The 19,107-nt window shown below is 33.6% G+C and overlaps 1 protein-coding gene and 3 long non-coding RNA genes across 7 annotated transcripts; 2 read left to right on the top strand and 2 right to left on the bottom strand.

Annotated features, from left to right (window-relative positions):
* Positions 1-663: 663 nt before the first annotated feature.
* LOC146912057 (uncharacterized) lies at positions 664-15,900 on the bottom strand. 2 transcript variants are annotated; one of them, XR_015015370.1, is made up of 3 exons: positions 15,809-15,900; positions 1,241-1,420; positions 664-1,161 (listed from the first exon to the last, which is right to left on the bottom strand). It is a non-coding gene; the product is annotated as an uncharacterized LOC146912057 (long non-coding RNA). The 2 variants fall into 2 exon arrangements; XR_015015369.1 differs by lacking the exon at positions 15,809-15,900 and adding an exon at positions 1,555-1,723.
* LOC146912060 (uncharacterized) lies at positions 5,802-11,376 on the top strand. Of its 3 annotated transcripts, none has more exons than XR_015015367.1 (3): positions 5,821-6,394; positions 7,192-7,516; positions 7,598-7,749. It is a non-coding gene; the product is annotated as an uncharacterized LOC146912060 (long non-coding RNA). The 3 variants fall into 3 exon arrangements; XR_015015368.1 differs by having other exon boundaries at positions 5,822-6,380; positions 7,598-11,376; XR_015015366.1 differs by lacking the exon at positions 7,598-7,749 and having other exon boundaries at positions 5,802-6,394; positions 7,192-7,436.
* On the bottom strand, positions 11,116-13,984 carry LOC146912059 (cytochrome P450 76A1-like). Its single transcript, XM_085718774.1, has 2 exons — positions 12,977-13,984; positions 11,116-12,604 (listed from the first exon to the last, which is right to left on the bottom strand). Exons 1-2 carry the CDS (start codon positions 13,898-13,900, stop codon positions 11,960-11,962), a joined length of 1,569 nt encoding a protein of 522 aa, XP_085574900.1. The 5' UTR covers positions 13,901-13,984; the 3' UTR covers positions 11,116-11,959.
* Positions 12,304-14,782, top strand: LOC146912058 (uncharacterized). The gene is made up of 2 exons (XR_015015365.1): positions 12,304-12,439; positions 14,536-14,782. It is a non-coding gene; the product is annotated as an uncharacterized LOC146912058 (long non-coding RNA).
* Positions 15,901-19,107: the final 3,207 nt, after the last annotated feature.

Here is a 19,107-nt window from a genome sequence, read left to right as displayed (position 1 = left end):
TAATGATGACTTCTAGCTTAGGACTTAACTACAAAGAAGGTATATAGATATGAACCCGGAAACATTTTTAATTGAAAACATTTTTGTGTACTATGTATTTTTTTTTAAAAGTAAATAAATACTTTCATTAAAAACCAAATCGAACACAAGATGAACCAGGAGATGGAGCGAAATCACAAAACACAGTACAACAAAACTACCGGCCAAAGGCTCGCAAGTCACTACTAAAAACTGATTACATAACAGACCAAGAACCCAAAACACCAAAACAAAAGTCGCAAAAGCAAGACAAGAGCCATAAAAGACGAAGATGATTTAACTTATTTCTATATCTGAAAGTCTTTTGATGTATCTTGTAAACAAAAATAGACTTATATGATTTAACTTATTTCTATATCTTCAATCTTTGCTAGTGTTTTTATACTTAATTATTTCTACCCTCTTTCAACAACTTATTATTTCTCTATCTATCTCTTCCTATGACATCACCAACACATCATATCACTCTCTTATTTCTTTCTTTCTTAAGGTAACAATGGACTAAAAAAAGTGTAATATATATATAGGGTGTAAACCCGACTGCAACATGCACAAAATTATGAATCATGATCTATGAAACACGGATACAGACATGAACATTGGACACGACAAAACACTTATACGTTGATACCGATAATAATTTGATAAAATCACATAAATCAATGTAATCATCATATGCAACACTTTTAATCCAAGGAGTGTTTGTGCTTCATAGATTGTGATGAATAACTCCCATACCAGTCTAGACAATATTTTATCAAGTATATAAGGAAATGAAGAGGATTATCAATAATTTAGTTTGCAAATCATGCCAATAAATAACTAAGACAGAATTTCTGTATTTTTGACGATTGCAAATCATGCATTTCTACTTCACCCTACCTTACATATGCGGCATATTGTCTCTTTTCTGAAGAATGCAGCATATTGTCTCTTGAAGTTGTTAAACTCATGTTCAGAATATTCATTCCCACTTCTTTGACACCAACTGGTAAACACGGGGTAACAAGTCTCATGTATGTATTTGTCTCTAGCCAAAGTAGAGAGCATTGAACTCGAAGCCCATAGCGGAAACATAATAAAAAAAATACTCGCAGTTGTATACGATGCATCACTAAATGACTGAAAAAAGAAAATGAAGAATGCATTAGAAAATTAACTGAAGCTCCTAGACACAGATCTGAAACAGAAAATCACGTACAGTGGGAATCAATGATCCTTTTATTCCGATGATTTCAGCAAGCTTGTTGAGGTGATGCAGTCGACTTTCTACGTACAAAGCAGCAGATGAGATCCTTCCCTCTTGATTGCGGAGTGTCGAGAGAGAAAGGTGGCGACTTGCAGATTTGAGAAAGTGGGAAAGAAACATCGTTATTGTGATCTGCAGATGATTGAATCAAACCATTGTCATCAGAAACAAAACCCTAACCCTAACCCTAATAGTTGATTATCAAGGAAACAATGCACGAAATTAATAAAATAAGCAAATAAAATCTTAGATGCTAATTTGATCACCAGAGAAAGGTGTTTGGTGGTTGTGTGTGTAGCTGGGGAGACTGGAAGAGCGAGGAGATGAGTTTGGGTGGTTGCACTAAAATTGGAAATCTAAATATGGTACACGCATGGTAATTGTCTCTTGTGTTTTTTTATTGATTTATTTGTAATACTTATCACTTTAGTATATATCAACCAAAAAAATCACTTCAGTATATATGTTTATATTTATAGATTAGAATCCTGTCAAGTGGAATTTTTTCTTGAAGAAAATAATTAATGTGTTAGATATAGGACCTTGAAATATCAACGAAGATTTTTTTTATTTTTTTTGTCAAGTAGTGGCTAGAAATTCACCTCTTATGATGAATAAGTAGAATGTATGGGTTTAAACCCTAACTCATGCATATATTATGCAATGTCCTTATCAACTGAGCTAAGCACATGTGACTTAACTGAGAGAATTTTGGAATTCAAAAAAAATGGAGAAAAGTTGGTTTAAGGTTATTAAAGACTTGAGAAAAGGCTTATGATTCCGTAAGTTAGAGCGTCAATGGTTAATGAAGTAGTAGATTTGGCAAAGAAAATAAAATAGGAGTGTTTATTTATTTATTTTTTTGTACAAAGGAGTGTTTGATTTTAAAAGTGAATTGTTTCGATCATATTTAAAAATACTTTTTCAAAAGTCCTTTATCAAAGAAGTTTTCTTTTTTAACGGAAATAATTGATTGTAAAATGTATGAAGAAAATACATAAAGGACTAATTGTTGCTATCACTAGTCCTTATTTATTATAGAGGGAATTTATCTTCTTCATTCGAAGGACTTTATCCACTATAAACCAATTATTCTTCAATGTCTTTTCAAGATTCATGAGTATTATTTCTTCTGCTTCTCCAGGATACACGTTAGAATACATCTAGTCATCTTCAAAACATTTGTATGTGGTGCCCAGGCTACACACTAGCATAGAGTTCTTACACCGATTCAATATACTAACTGTGTGTGGTGTCCCGACTGAAAACTTCACTTCCCTTTTTGATTACTTTTCTTCCTCCTCTTTGATTAGCAAACATAAAAAAGAGTTGGTTCTCATTTGGCACATTAGAAATGGGATTATATTTTCTTCAAAAAAAGTTGGCGTGGAGGCTTTGGTAGATGATATAAAATTGACCTCATCGAGGCGGCTCATTCGTAAGGGAGGGCTTATTTTTATTATGAGTGGTTCTTGAACCCTCTCCTTTGTCTCAACTCTTAAGTTATCGTCGTTTTGTTGTTGAAGTTAAGTGTGCCCCTTGTACTTCTCCTCTTATATCAATATAATTCATTTTGTTGTTCAACAAATAAATATTAACAACATCTTCAAATTACCTTGTTGAGGATCCAAGTGTTTACACGCCTCTTCTGACTATGTTTTAACAATAAAGTTATTGCCACTAATGAGTTGAATTATAAGGATGTGAGATAGCATCCGAACTTGATACAAAATCATGCTTAAGATTTTAACTCTCAAAGAGAGGATGTAACAATTCAAATCATAGATCAATTAAGTGTGTAGATCAACTATACTTGATCGATTTGCTTCATGATCAATAACTCTCAGCAAAGATTTTTTACAATATAGCTTTTTCATTTGTTCATGGCTTTTCTAAGTATTTCATTTATCCTTGAACAAACCTTTTACTTTTCTTTTTACTATGTTCTTTTCACTTTTCCATGGATAGTCATCAAAACCATCTCATGTGGACTTTTGTCACATGAATTTTTGTATATTGGACTTCATCGTTATCATCATTGCCAACTTCATTACTCAAAATGCGTTCCTTTTACAAATTTACAAACATGTTCGTGGAGAATATTGTTGTTAGCATCGCCCATTAGACATTGCAATTGTACAACTAGTAATTTGAAGGACGTGTACTTTTCAGTACTATTACAGGTTGTACTCCGATTACAGATATTTTCATATGATTTTAGTCTCGTCGATTCTTCTAGACTTATCTTCAAGCTTGTACTAGAGGAATTGGTTCACTATAGAAAATCAAGAAATTAGAAAATCCAAGTGTTGGATATCGATAACGCGCGTAATAAGAAGATGTGTGATTATAAGATAAACTATGAGATCAAAAGATTAAGCTTTAAGCATGAGTAATTTTACTTCTCTTTGAATAAAGAATACTGCTTAATGGTATTTAAAGGTAGGGTTTGCATTGTGTGTGCGATTGTCTCATCGCTGACTAGACACTCTATTGTAGAGGGCACAATTAGTCCTTCTTGGTCATTTTGATCTAACACATGGTTTTATTATTACAATAGAGGAATCTTGTCCTTTATTCTTGAATCAGAGGAATAAATCTAGCAAAGGATCATTCTCTTAATTTTAAGTTAATCATTTTAGTGTAGTTTATTCCTTGAGTAAAAATAGACATCAGAGGCACCAAAGAACTTGACAATCATGTATACTAGAGTTACATGAGGTACTGCTAAAACTCATCTTATGGTTTACTAGAGTCACAAAGTGATCCTTTTGTACGTGAATCAATATGGTTTCTTACATAGATAGATTGATGATTGATAAGCACTTGAAAAGTAGGTTATAGTATGAAATAAACACAATAATAATAGGTTGATTTATAAATCTGATGTAAATATTTGGTGTGCATTTGATATGAAGAGATGTCAATAGATTTTAATTTCAAGAAGTGGAGTATATTTCAAGTGTGTTTACTTAACCTCGATGGTCGAAGCTTCTTACATTATAGTTGAGGGAGGATTTCATTTTACTGTAGGAAGACTCATATTAATATGGGTTTAATATGTGATTCGTCCCTGCAAATAGGGGTCGCTTAAAATTTCGTCCCTCCAATCACTAATCCTTTTTTTTTTGCCCCTGCAAAATTTAATCAGTTAAAAATTCGTCATTTGACCCAATTTAATCACTGCCACGTCAGCAAATGACCAAAAGGGCACGCGAAAGGACGAAAATACCCCTGGCTTATTTTTTTTTGTTTTTTCCTTCAAAAAACTTTTTTTCCAGATTTTTCCCCATTTTTTTTTTACGATTTTTTCTCGGAAAAATTTCAGTTTTTTCAGTTTTAATTTTAAAATTTTTTTCTGAAATTTTTTATGATTTTTTCAGATTTTTTTAAATTTAAAAAAAGAATTTTCAAAATTTTGAAATTTTTTTTTAAGGAAAAAAATAAGCCAGGGGTATTTTCGTCCTTTCGCGTGCCATTTTGGTGATTTGCTGACGTGGCAGTGATTAAACTGGGTCAAAGGACGAATTTTTAACTGATTAAACTTTGCAGGGGCAAAAAAAAAAGGATTAGCGATTGCAGGGACGAAATTTTAAGCGAGCCCTATTTGCAGGGACGAATCACATATTAAACCCTATTAATATTGGACACATGTCCTTATGCATAAAGTACGTTAGAGAGTCTTTATTTGACTTTCTACTTCAACATGCACAACTTCATATTATTGTTGTGGTATGACTTTAGAATATTCAAATCCGATTCACTTCGTCTTTATGAAGGCGAGTGAGACTTGCACATCTTTTGAGGTATGTATGATTGTTGGGAACTTGTCACAAGGCATGGTAACTGGACCATTTTTTTTAAAACAATAAAAAATGGAATATAAATCAGAAATACAAGAGAATTCTCAAGCACAAGGTGTGCTAAAGAAAACTACTAGTGCGGTGGAGGATATCTACAAGATATCAGTAGACGTCAATGAGATTATTGGTACTCGAGCTTGTGGACTTCAAAAAAAAAATTTGGGTCATGGGTGTGCTCATGGAAATAAACTAAGTGTTTTTTAAAGATATTGCAAAAAAAAATGGTATAAGAATAGGGTATGACTATCATATGTTTTAGTAAACAATGATATGTATCGATGGGGAGAACAAAAAGAAGATATGCATAAATGATTATGAATTAAATCAATTTATAATCATCTATCTATATCATCTTCTTGTCATGTTGACACGTCACGATTGGTACCTAAACCATATGTGGACAACCATCCTCCAATCCTATACCATTGTTGCAAATATACTCAAAAGCATTTAAATTATTATAATCAGCACACACATAACACACTTTGACGCAGTCTACAAGCTCTTTTTTTTTTAACAATGATGACAGTCAGTCATTCACTATTTTTAGAGTCTTTTTAGTTAAGTTTTTAGTTTATTTTTATTAGTCTAGCATTTAAATTAGAGTCATTTTTGATAAATTATCAATTTATAGTTAGTGTGTCCATGGTGAATTATTATTATATATAAGTGGGAACATGGATAGAACAGCTTGGCCACGTGATGCTTTGTTGGTGGTGTGAATAAAATAAAAGAGATGGCCTCCAAATTGTGTTTAAAGACATGGAATAAAGATGAAACATGTTAATTGTTTATTGAGAGCATTGAATGATGAAGAGCATGCGGTCCAACACTCATATACTCATATAGATTTATTTTGCTAAAGAATTGGGTAGTGCTGTCCACTTGTTGATATAGCTTTTGGAGCAACAAAAGAGAAAAGAGGTTAAAAAAAGGTTATAAAAGGAAGCAGCCGCACAAGACAAGGGCATTCACGTTTTGGAAGGCTGCATGCACTGGAAATATCGTAGTGCGATGGTAAAGCATCGCACTACGATGGAAGATTAACTTTAAACGTTGACTTGGCTAAATGAAGCATCGTACTACGATGCTTTCCATCGTACTACGATGGGTGCTCAACTTTATTGTTTTCTATATAAACCAATGTTGTTTTCTGGAGAAAGATAAGCGAAATTTTGGGGAAAGAAATACATGGAGAGAAGGTTGGAGACCAACAAAACTCATATCCGGTAACCAATTTTATGTAATGAATTCTTCTTTCATATTAGTTATTTATGCTTTAGCCATGAATAGCTAGATCCTTTGTGATTAAGTCAAGAGATGATTCTGTTCTAGCTCATGTTTATGTAACCTGTAACTCTTAATCTTTATGAATGTTATTCTAGTTTATTCAGTATAAATTGTTCTTAATGCTTTTATTATTCTGACCCAATATAATTGATTCTAGAGTTTATATGACTACTGACACTAGCGTGTAACTCTGACATATTTATACTGTTCAATCTAACGGACAATCTAGGGATGGAGCGTTGTTAGGTTGTGATAATTGAATTAACGTACTTAAAACCTTTGATGATTATAGGTTCACCTAAGGGATTAGGGAATTATAATTATAAAAGAGGGCTTAGGATCAAGCGATTGAACTAAGCTATTTTGTTAATTTGTGGTTAACTTTATAGCGTTCGTAGACTTAAGAAACAGGTTGCTAATATGAGCGATGAATAGATGAATCGAATGACCTAATCATCTCTCCATATCATTTCTCAAACCAATTTTACCTGAACCATTTTTATTTACATTTGCAAACCAAACCAACTGCCTAGGGCAACCCCTATTTACATACATCCTAAATATTAAGAAATTGCTGAGTAGAAATTGAAACAGTCCCTGTGGATACGAACTTATAAATTTTATTACTTCAATGCATTTTTAGTACACTTGCTAAAAGTCTATCAAACAACAGTCTACAAGCTCTTGTACGGACAACTTCAACGAATTCATACTAATATCTTGATATCTTGTATATATCATCCTTTGCAGGCACCAACAACGTCGAAGACCCAACAAAAACATATATCAATAAAAAAAAGTTATATAGAATTTTATTCATACACCAAAGAAATGTTAACCCACAATGAAGCTTCTTATATTTATATAGTTATAGTTGAGGGATGACTTCATTTTGTTGTATGAAGGCTCATATTATTATTGGACACGTCTCAATGCATAAAGTATGTTAGTGAGTCTTCCTTTGACTTTCTAATTAAACATTCACAACTTCATAATATTGTGCTATGACTTTAGAATGGTTAAATTCGATTCATTTCATCTAAATGAAGGAGGGTGAAACTTTGCGCCTTTTGAGGTATATATTACTGTTGGGAACATGTCACAAAAATGGCAACCTAAAATTTCTATGCAACTAATTTTTTTGTTATTGATATAGGTTGGTGTGTGACCTTCACAACTACAGGTGTAGTGAAGGATATCTACAAGATATCAACTGAAGTGGATATAATAGTCACAAGGAAGGGGGGTTTGAATTGTGACCCTTTTAAAAATTAAACCTGTAACTTAAAATTAATTCTCAAGTTGTGAACTTGGAATGGTTAAGTTAGGAGACTGACTTCAGAACGTTCTGAAGTGTTAGTACAAAAACAGTTTAAATAAATAAATGTGTTTGTGTGTGTTGTGTATACTGTAAATAAAGAGTATAGGGAAGAGAGAATCAACACACAGAGATTTATAGTGGTTCCCCCAATGTGGGTTAGTCCACTCCTCACAATCTTGTGAGAGTTTCCACTATGATGCTTGAGATAACCTCTCAAATCCTGCACCTTACAATCTTTGTTCACATGAACAGTTACAACCCTGTATTCTCTAAGCCTCAGCAGGCTTGCATCTTCTTGCTAAGTTACCCACTTAGACTTTTACACCTTCTGCTCAAACTAACACTTTAGTACCCCTAAAGCTAGATGAGACTTTCTTTTCTTCTTGCTAAGTTACCCACTTAGACTTTTACACCTTCAGCTCAAACTAACACTTTAATACCCCTAAAGCTAGATGAGACTTTACAAGATGTTTGGAGTTTGAATGTTTGTCAAACAAACAGAAGAAGAAGAAGAAGAACTTATCTTTGAAAAGATAAGAGAAAGAGAATTGATTTACACTTAAAAAGACTTCTTGGAATCTTTGTGATGATCAATTTTTTGCTAAAGCTTCACAACAATGTTCATGTTGTTTTTCTTGTTGCTTTGCAATGGTGCGTGTTATGCTGAGGTCTTGATCTCTATTTATAGAGTTTCTTGAACCTTTGTAGCCGTTGGAGAGTGTCCACTAGTCTTGTGCCACGTGTCCTGGGACCCACCAACTTACACTTGAATTCTGGGCAAAACTGATATACTTCAGAATGTTGTTGTGTTCTTGAGAATTTTCCAGAATATTGTTGTGTTCTTGATGATCTTCATCTGGGTTCATGTGAATTGACGGTCAGATGTGCATCTGGGCTTTTTGCAGATGAATGTCACATGAATTTCTGGGTTGTACTTGAAGATTTGCTTTGTACGACTTCAGAATGTTCCTTGGTCAGATTTTCTTTGCAATCTGCCTTGGAACAAGTGCAGGATCTCATAAAGTGGAGCTGTCACTTTCATTCCATGCTTTAGGGGATTTGGTTTGCTTTGTACAGTACCAACTCCCTTATGTGTCGAAATCTTGTTGACTCAGACTTGATCTTGCTTTTGGCTTTGCCTTTTTCTTTCCAACAACTGTACTGTTCATGTCAGAAAAAGCATGGAGAAGGATCGAACTTTCTGAACTCAGGGGACATCAGAATGTTCCTTTTTGTTTCACTTAGAATGATTTGTAAGACTTTCATTTGATGTAATCAAATCCTAATAGTGAAACATTTATGAAGTGCAGCTTGGAAAACATCTAGGTTGATATTCTTGATGGAATATTCCTAATGTTTTGTACTTCAAATGTTCATAGTCTTGAATGAACATTGAAGATGCCCTCTTTGACTTTAATCAATTAAATGCCTTTATTCCTTGATTGATATTAGTCATTGTACTTTACTGGGCTTTTATTTAAGTCACGTAGACCTTGCATGTTCTTCATTTTGTTCATGAATATCTGGGCTTGGTTCTTGATGTTCATCATGAACAACCTTCTGAACTCTGTCCAACTTTCTGAACTCTTTTAACTTTCTGAACTCTGACTAACCTTCTGAACTCTGACTGAGTTCATAAGTTTTCATGTTCTTTGAGAACTTGATTCTTGGTTTGATTTATAATTTGTTTGTGTCTTAGTTAATCACTCATGAACACACAAATATCAAGAACTATCCAAGTCCATTAATCCTTTAATCACCATAGATGCCTTTAATGATTTCTTGATCCAAAGTTAAAATCATTGTAGGCATAAGATATGTTCATGTCACATCTGTTCTTGCATGTTCTTGGTGTGGATATTGATTTATGAGTTTGCTCTAATGAACCTTCTGAGCAACCTTCTAAACAACCTTCTGAACTCCTTCTGGGTTCATACATATGAACTTCAGAGCGTTTCTTCTGGGTTCCTTCCTTTTTGACGGTTGTACTTTGTGCTGAACTTTCTGATGTTCATAAACATACTAATGTTCTTCAACACTTTGAACCTTATGAAGGTTGTTTCTTTATTCCCTTCAAAAACTTCTTGAAGCATATAAAGGAGAGATCATTTGTTTTGACAAACAATATGATTCTTTCTTTGAAGTCCAACAGAATATTTCTTTGCATCTAGTTCAATATCGCTTGTAACCGATGACTTTAAATATTCTTGTTTATCCATGAAATAATCCTTTATGATTTCTGGAAATATTCTGGTTTATGTTCATGATCATTATGAACTCCATTCATATGAACATTCTGAACTCTATTCATATGAATATTTTGAACTTTGAACTTCTTATCCTTAGAAGCTTTGGAAGTGTGATACTTTGAGGAGGTTCTGAGAATCTTCCTAACTTGTATGCATATTTCCTTTTATCTTGTTTACCCATGGAGGATCTTCAAATCATATAGCACAAAACTCAATGTGAGTTTTGTCACATAAATTCAAGCACATTCTTGTGTAGCTTGTGATGTAAGTTCTTCCATCATGATTCAAGTTCTTCCATCATGATTCTTGAGCTATGAATCTTCATGCAGATATGATATTGTTGTTTCAACTGATGATATACTCATTCTTTCATTGTTGAGTAGATATAATGCACTTATTGATGTGGGTGGCTTCTAGCTTATCCACTTATGTGATTCCTGTTCTTATCACAAAAACTCAAGTGCAATCATCAGTAGAACACCATTCATAAAACTTATTATTTATTCCACGAGGTTTGTTATCATTGAAACATTCATCAAAAAGATTTTTGCTTCAACATCAACATGTGTCTCAATGAGGCTCTTCGTACACTAGGTTGTAGACTAAAAAAAAAACCAACGGATATACTAAAAAATAAAATGAGTGCTCATGAAAATATTCACAACAAAAGATAAAAGATAGAAAGATGACTATTGAATCCTATTTTAGAAAACAATAATACAGTTTCAACCTGGAGATCAATCACAAGATATACATAAATGATTATAAATTAATTCAATTTATAATCATCTATATATGTCATATGTTCAATCTCCGATTGACAATTCACAATTGTTACCTAATATATATATGGACAATCATCCTCTAATCTATGTCATCGTTACAAATATATTCAAAAACATTTAAATTATTCCTATAAGAACATCCAAAAGTCACTTTGTCGCAGTCTACAGACTCTTGTATGAAAAACCTACATAAGGCTCATATCTTGTAGATATCTTCCACTGCACGAGCAACGTTGAAGAGCCAACAACAACAAAATCAACCTATCTCAATAAAAAAAAATCTATAGACTTACTTTTATCTCCATACACCAAATAAATGTTAATAATAATAATAATAACTAGTTGGTATATCTTCACCTGTTCGGCTGATGAAAGGATTTAGTTTACACTCAATATGTTCGGTTGGTAATGGCATTACAACACTGATCAAACCCTGCCTTTTAATAAACAATATTCTAATCAGACAAACCGTTCAACACTAATTTACATAGGAAAGCATGTGATCGCCTGTGCACGATGATAAGTTATTATTTAGGCTTAATGGTGTGTTTGATCCCTGCAATTAGGCGTCATTTAAAAATTTGCCCCTGTAATTGCTAATCCTGGCAAATTGCCCTTGCAAACCTTAATCATTTAAAATTTCGTCCTTTGACCAACTTAATCAATGCCACGTCAGCATTTTACCAAAAATGGCATGGGGAATTGACGAAAATACCTCTGGCTTATTTTTTTTCCTTAAAAATTTTGAAATTTTTTTTTAAATTAAAAAAATCTGAAAAAATAATTAAAAATTATAAAAAAAATTCGGAAAAAAAATGTTAAAATTAAAACTGAAAAAACTGAAATTTTTCGGAGAAAAAATCGTAAAAAAAAATTCGTGAAAAAACTGGGAAAAAAATTTTGAAGGAAAAAAAAAAAAAAATAAGTCAGGGGTATTTTCGTCAATTCCCATGCCATTTTGCTAATTTGCTGACGTGGCATTGATTAAGTTGGTCAAAGGACGAAATTTTAAATGATTAAGGTTTGCAAGGGCAATTTGCCAGGATTAGCGATTACAGGGACGAATTTTTAAATGACGCCTAATTGCAGGGATCAAACACACCATTAAGCCTATTATTTATACATTTTTGTTTGCTTGTAGCTGACAGTTCGATGCCAACATTTCATTCCCCTGCAATAGAAGCAGCAACAGGACTTCCTTTATAAGGTACAGGTATGACTTTCAAAGGAACAGCTTTTCTCAAAGTTATCCCCATTCCCTCTGTCATGTCCATCTCCTCTGGCTTAAGACCATCAGACAAAATCCAATCAAAGGAGTTGAGGAGGGAGCCTAGGGCCAATGGAAGCACACGCGAGGCAAGCGGCAATGCCGGGCACATTCTCCGACCCGAACCAAAAGGTATATACTCAAAATGGTGTCCTTTGTAATCTGCCATGTTTGGCTGCATAAACCTTTCTGGCCAGAACAATAACGGAGCATCCCACACTTTTGGATCCCTCCCAATTGCCCAAACATTCACTAAAATTTGTGTCTCTTTTGGAATGAAGTAGTCTCTAATCATGCAAGAGTCCATGGCCATGTGAGGAACCAAAAAAGGAAGAGGTGGGTGAAGTCTCAACGTCTCCTTGATTACTGCTTTGAGGTATGGAAGACTCTCTATGTCCTTTTCTTCCATTTTCCTATCAGAGCCTATTTTGCTCCTTAGTTCCATTTGCACTCTCGTTAGGGTTCTTGGGTTGTGCAGAAGCTCCGCCATCGCCCATTCTAGTGTGCTTGTTGTTGTGTCTGTCCCTGCAGTGAACATTTCCTACAACACAATAATATTACTATCAATGTCACAAACTGCCATGTTTCTTCTCTCTATCAATCTTTGTTTATTCTCTCCATGATTTGACATAAATTAACTTTTTGTGATGGTTATCATTCTTTAGAAGCATCTCCCCTATATTTCTAACATGCATGCCCAGTGCCAACTAATACCTAAAGCAATTAACAGTGGATTTTTTTCCTTCCATTTTTACAATATTTTAATCTTGCTCTTGCACTTATTCCAAGTACTTAAAATTCGAATCTTATCTTATAAAAGACAAATTCAAAAAGAGAACTGATGTAAAAAATTAGCATACATATATCTTTTCTATATACCAAATATGAAGTAAATGTGAAGTTGACTACTTACAAAGACAACAACGTTAATAGTTCTTGAAGTAAAACTGTAAGGCCCGCTGACACCATCCCCACGAAACTGCAAGAGCACATCCAAGAAGTCTTTACTGTTTCCATTTCCAACAATATCATTTTCCATCCTTTGTTTGATGAACCATCCTGCTATCTCAAAAGCTCTTTCAACATGGAACTGTGTGTTTCTCCTTATACCTTGAGGGTCAAGCCACTTCAATATGGGGAAGAAATCTGCAACGTTGGGTTTCCCAGCATATTTCATAACCTTAATCGCATGATAATAGAATCTAGCCCCTCTCTCCATTCCAGGGTCTAACAAATCCTTTGAAAAAATAAGGTTCCCAATGAGGTTAAAAGCCATCAAGAAAAAGAATTTGCCAACATCAACGGCACAATTACTAGACTCTGCAGCAGCTTCATCTATCAAGTGAACCATGCGGTCTATGCATTTTGTACGCACACCTCGCATGGCGTCTAAGCGACTGGTCACAAAGAACTCAGTGGTGCTCAAGCGCCTAAGCATGCGCCAGTGCGCATCATATTGAGAAGTTATGAGTGAACCTTCACTACCATGGTTATGATTCCCTTTCATGGCCTCATAAACCTTCCTTCCTGCAAGAGCTGAATCGTTGTTTTTGAACATGTCACGGGCTGCTTCACAAGAAGAGACAACCACGGTGCACATGGAACCTAGCCAAAGGGTCATTATAGGACCATGTTTACGAGACAGTATTGTAAAGGACTCGTGTGGTGGTGACAGACCTAGCTGGAAAATGTTGCCAACCACTGGCCAACATCTTGGTCCAGGTGGAAGCTGATGACCAAGTTTCACTCTTCTATGTTCCATCACCATTGCCAGCCACATCCATATCAAAATAGCCAATACCAAACCCAAAATAGCCAATACCAAAGCCACATCCATACCAAAATGACCAAGTTTCACTCTTCTATGTTTCCCCCGTAATATATATGTTAATGTAGATGACACAATGAAAATCAGATATATGTGAATTGACGTGTCCTACTCATTTATTTCTACCAAAGCTTTAAAGGGATAAGGATTATTATAGTATCAAAAGTATTTTACATTATAAATATTAATCTTCCGTCAGCAAATAATGGCAAGTATATTCCCTCACATTACAATTTACAAGTATACTACCAAAGCTTGAAATCATTGGTTGTAGCATTACAATTTACAAGTATATTCTTTTACAAGTGTCATTGCATACGTATGATCTTTATCTAAAATAATGGCAACAATAATTTCATATTAAAATTTCATTATTAGAGCTTGGTATGTATTATTTTCTTCATTATTAGAGCTTGTTGAAATTTTATCTTTTTATTTTTTCCTTTTGATCTTGGTATGTATTATTTTCTTCATTATTAGAGCTTGTTGAAAAACCCCTTTTTGATAGTCATGAACTTGTTGTCAGGATGTTGAACAAGAATAAGGACATCCTTGATTTTCTTTTTCTTGATTTATTGGTAATTGTGCCATTTGAGATGTTGTTGATAATGATAGCACTCATGTTGTTCTTGTTGTGGTTTCAGGTTGTTGTTCTTCGTTGATAGTGAGTGTAAAATTCCAGAACTTCGGGTTGAAGACAATAGGTCTTAAGCAAAGAAAATTTGTCCGAGATTTTAAATGTTTTTAGATACGGCCATGCGTGTTGTACACCATGGTCCCCCTAATCTTGATGACTGGTGAGCTTGACTTGAACAATGGTAATGGTCCCAGATCGAACAGAATTAATGGTTACCCTATACTCCGTACCAATTAAAAATGCCAGTATTCAAATGCCCCTGCTGTCTTATACGTCGTTTGTGCATGACCATATACTCCCTCCGTCCCTATATCTAACCATCGATTTGACTTTATTTTTGTCCCTAAATCTAAACCCCTTTTCAAATTACTAGATGCATTTATTACTTTTTTCCTAAACATACCCCTAATTAATACTACTAACTTGTCTTGAAATTTAAAAAGTCAAATTTAATACATATACAAACAAAGGACAATATGGTAATATTAACACACAAAACAGACATAATAATTACACTGACGCTTTTCTTAAGAAATGTGAAAAAAACAAAGGGAGGTTACATTAAGGGACGGAGGGAGTACAAACTTATGTTTCGTGATCAATTTTGTAATATTTCTCAACAATATGGTTTACAATTCAAACAAAAAGGGACAGAATTATTGGGCTTATTTATGTTATTATTGATCAAATCCATATCTTTCTGCAGGATATATATCCTGTCTGTTTCTTAAGAAAACAACATCCATAACATAAACAATATTGTTAGAGACAATGCAACCTAATACTTTACACTTTATACCCTCTAATAAATTAAGATATCTCATTTTATGTTTGAACTTTGAACCTTTTGGCCCCAGGTAAGACAATGACTTGAATAAAAAATAAAGATAATATTAGTTTTTTTATTTATTTTAAATACACACTTGGTCCTTTAGTTTTTTTATTTATTTTAAATCACGTACAGTGGGAATCAATGATCCTTTTATTCCGATGATTTCAGCTAGCTTGTTGAGGTGATGCAATCGGCTTGCTATGGACGAAGCAGCTGATAAGATCCTTCCCTCTTGATTGCGGAGTGTCGAGAGAGAAAGGTGCCGACTTGCAGATTTGAGAAAGTGGGAAAGAAACATCTTATTGTGATCTGCAGTTGATTGAATCAAACCATTGTCATCAGAAACAAAACCCTAACCCTAACCCTAATAGTTGATTATCAAAGGAAACAATGCACGAAATTAATAAAATAAGCAAATAAAATAAATCTTAGATGCTAATTTGATCACCAGAGAAAGGTGTTTGGTGGTTGTGTGTGTAGATGGGGAGACTGGAAGAGCGAGGAGATGAGTTTGGGTGGTTGCACTAAAATTGGAAATCTAAGGGGGCGTTTGTTTCAGAGATAAAAAACACATTCCTGGGAATAGAGGTTGGGAAAGAAGAATACCTATGTTTGGTAGAAAGGAACAAAAATAATATGCCTAGGAATAATTAATGCCCAGGAATCTACTTACCTTACATTCTCGTCATTTTTATTCCCATGAAATAGGGATGGGAAAATTATATTCCCAGGAAAAGAGTGCCACGTTCTTGATTTTTTTATTTATTTTTTCATCTAAAGCTAAACAAATTATCTCACAACCAACCACGTTCTTGATTTTTTTTTAAAGAAGCCAACCACGTTCTTGATAAAAACTCATAAAATGCCAATTTTACTATTGTGTTCCCAGGTTGTAAAAATTAACATAACAGTTTTCATTTTTTTAGTAATAAGTCATAAGGTCTATCAATGTAACCACCCACTTCTTTGAAAAGAATCCTAGGAATAAAAATTGACAACCAAACACTTTTCTTAAAAATTCCTAGGAATAAAATTCTCATTATGTTTTCCTGGGAAAGTTAATTCCAGGGAGTAATTTTTGCATCCGGGAAACAAACACCCCCTAATGGTACACGCATGGTAATTGTCTCTTGTGTTTTTTTATTGATTTATTTGTAATACTTATCACTTTAGTATATATCAACCAAAAAAATCACTTCAGTATATATGTTTAGATTTATAGATTAGAATCCTGTCAAGTGGAATTTTTTCTTGAAGAAAATAATTAATGTGTTAGATATAGGACCTTGAAATATCAACGAAGATTTTTTTTATTTTTTTTGTCAAGTAGTGGCTGGAAATTCGCCTCTTAAGATGAATAAGTAGAATGTATGAGTTTAAACCCTAACTCATGCATATATTATGCAATGTCCTTATCAACTGAGTTAAGCACATGTGACTTAACTGAGAGAATTTTGGAATTCAAAAAAAATGGAGAAAAGTTGGTTTAAGGTTATTAAAGACTTGAGAAAAGGCTTACAGTTCGGTAAGTTAGAGCCTCAATGGTTAATGAAGTAGTAGATTTGGCAAAGAAAAAAATAGGAGTGTTTGATTTTAAAAGTGAATTGTTTCGATCATATTTAAAATACTTTTTCAAAAGTCCTTTATCAAAGAAGTTTTCTTTTTTAACGAAAAATAATTGATTGTAAAATATATGAAGAAAATACATAAAGGACTAATTGTTGCTACCGCTAGTCCTTTATTTGTAGAGGGAATTTATCTTCTTCACTCGAAGGATTTTATCCACTATAAACTAATTATTCTTCAATATGTCTCTTCAAGATTCATGAGTATTATTTCTTCTGCTTCTCCAGGATACACGTTAGAATACATCTAGTCATCTTCAAAACATTTGTATGTGGTGCCCAGGCTACACACTAGCATAGAGTTCTTACACTGATTCAAGATACTAACTGTGTGTGGTGTCCTGACTGAAAACTTCACTTCCCTTTTTGATTACTTTTCTTCCTCCTCTTTGATTAGCAAACATAAAAAAGAGTTGGTTCTCATTTGGCACATTAGAAATGGGATTATATTTTCTTCAAAAAAAGTTGGCGTGGAGGCTTTGGTGATGATATAAAATTGACCTCATCGAGGCGGCTCATTCGTAAGGGAGGGCTTATTTTTATTATGAGTGGTTCTTGAACCCTCTCCTTTGTCTCAACTCTTAAGTTGTTGCTGTGGTTAATTATTATACCTTGTACATCTTTTCTTATATCAATATAATTCATTTTGGTGGTCAAAAAACAAATCTTAACAACATATTCAAATTAACTTGTTGAGGAAACAAGTGTTTACATGCCTCTTCTAACTATCTTTTAACAATAACTAGTTACAAACCCGTGCTTCGCACGGGTTGAATTACGTATTTTTAAAAAAATTTACTCTAAAGTAGAGATGTTCAAATTACGAAACATTGCTATTCTTCGTAAATTTGATATTGGCCTTAAAGTTCACACAAGTAGACACCATTGTGATGATTTCATGCTAAGAGAAATGCCTCAAATTTAAGTCCTTGTAAAGAGCCAAACTCAAAAAATTCTACTTTGATGTTCAAACCGTAAGCAAACAAGTACACAACACATTACAAAAATTCAAAGTGACTCTAAAATAAAATAATGTTAATGAAGTAATGAATGGAAAGAAAAACTTACTTTGAGTAACTCCAGAAAGAAGTAGGAAAAAAAACTCAAGCATAGAGTTCATTGTAAAAACAAAAGATTAAGATGTTAACTTACAAATTCTAAGCTGCCTGCTATTTATTATTATTTTTTTTGAAGAAAAGCTGCTTGCTATTATATTCCAGAGATTGACATTTAGTTACAGAGTATTTTACTGGTGGCATATATACAATAAGACTTCATTCACTGAATATAATGCACAAGTTTATGTACATTCAGTGTACACGTTATATGATGACTAATGTAACTTTAAAGGAGTTTTCACTAACATTAATTTTTTTTTAATGGAACCAGTATAGAAACTATGGAAACAATCACTAACTATGTGATGAATATAATTTGAAAAGGAAAATTCTAGTTATATTAGAAACTCATTAAACTTGTGAAATCAGAATATCAATTAAGACATACTGATCAGAAGCCTTCAATCTACTTGACCTTCAACTTTGAGTTGTAATGTAATGAGTTAGGATTTCTTGAGCTGCAATCCATTGCCAAAACTAATTATACTCAGAATTAGGCCTAACTTTTTTAGCTATGTACAATAACTGTCTGATTGTCTGCTACTGCTGCCGCTATGCTATTCCTTCTGTTTGTCCTCATGCTCTTATCTTTTTTTTCAATTACTTTGGGATGATCTTCTCAAAAATTCCGACACCAACTTTGAGAAGGAAGAAGAATTGTCTTGTAGCAATTGAGGGTCTTGTTTTCCTCGATCAATGACTTTCAAAGCTCAAAGTCTCTAAATCGAGTTATGACATGAATTTGATCACCCTAAACCCATGAACAAAACAAAGATGCGGAGGTACCTCCAAATGCACAACATCAAACAACGTAAATAAACCATAAAATATTTTGCAACAACTGCAACCAAATCCTTCTAACCTTTGCATCGCCGATAATCATTTCCATGTGCTGATTTCCATTACTTCCAATGACAGTCCACGACTCAAGCAGCCTAAAACAGATTTTCCAAATGTCGGAGTCCTTGTTCAAATCCCTGATATAATTATAATCCCTCGACATT

The sequence above is a fragment of the Medicago sativa genome, chromosome 6 (assembly GCF_051527215.1).
Source record: "Medicago sativa cultivar Bolivia chromosome 6, Bolivia_mono, whole genome shotgun sequence".
Classification (NCBI taxonomy): domain Eukaryota; kingdom Viridiplantae; phylum Streptophyta; class Magnoliopsida; order Fabales; family Fabaceae; genus Medicago; species Medicago sativa.
The sequence above is the reverse complement of the archived record's forward strand: the minus strand, read 5'-3'. Positions and strand labels throughout refer to the sequence as shown.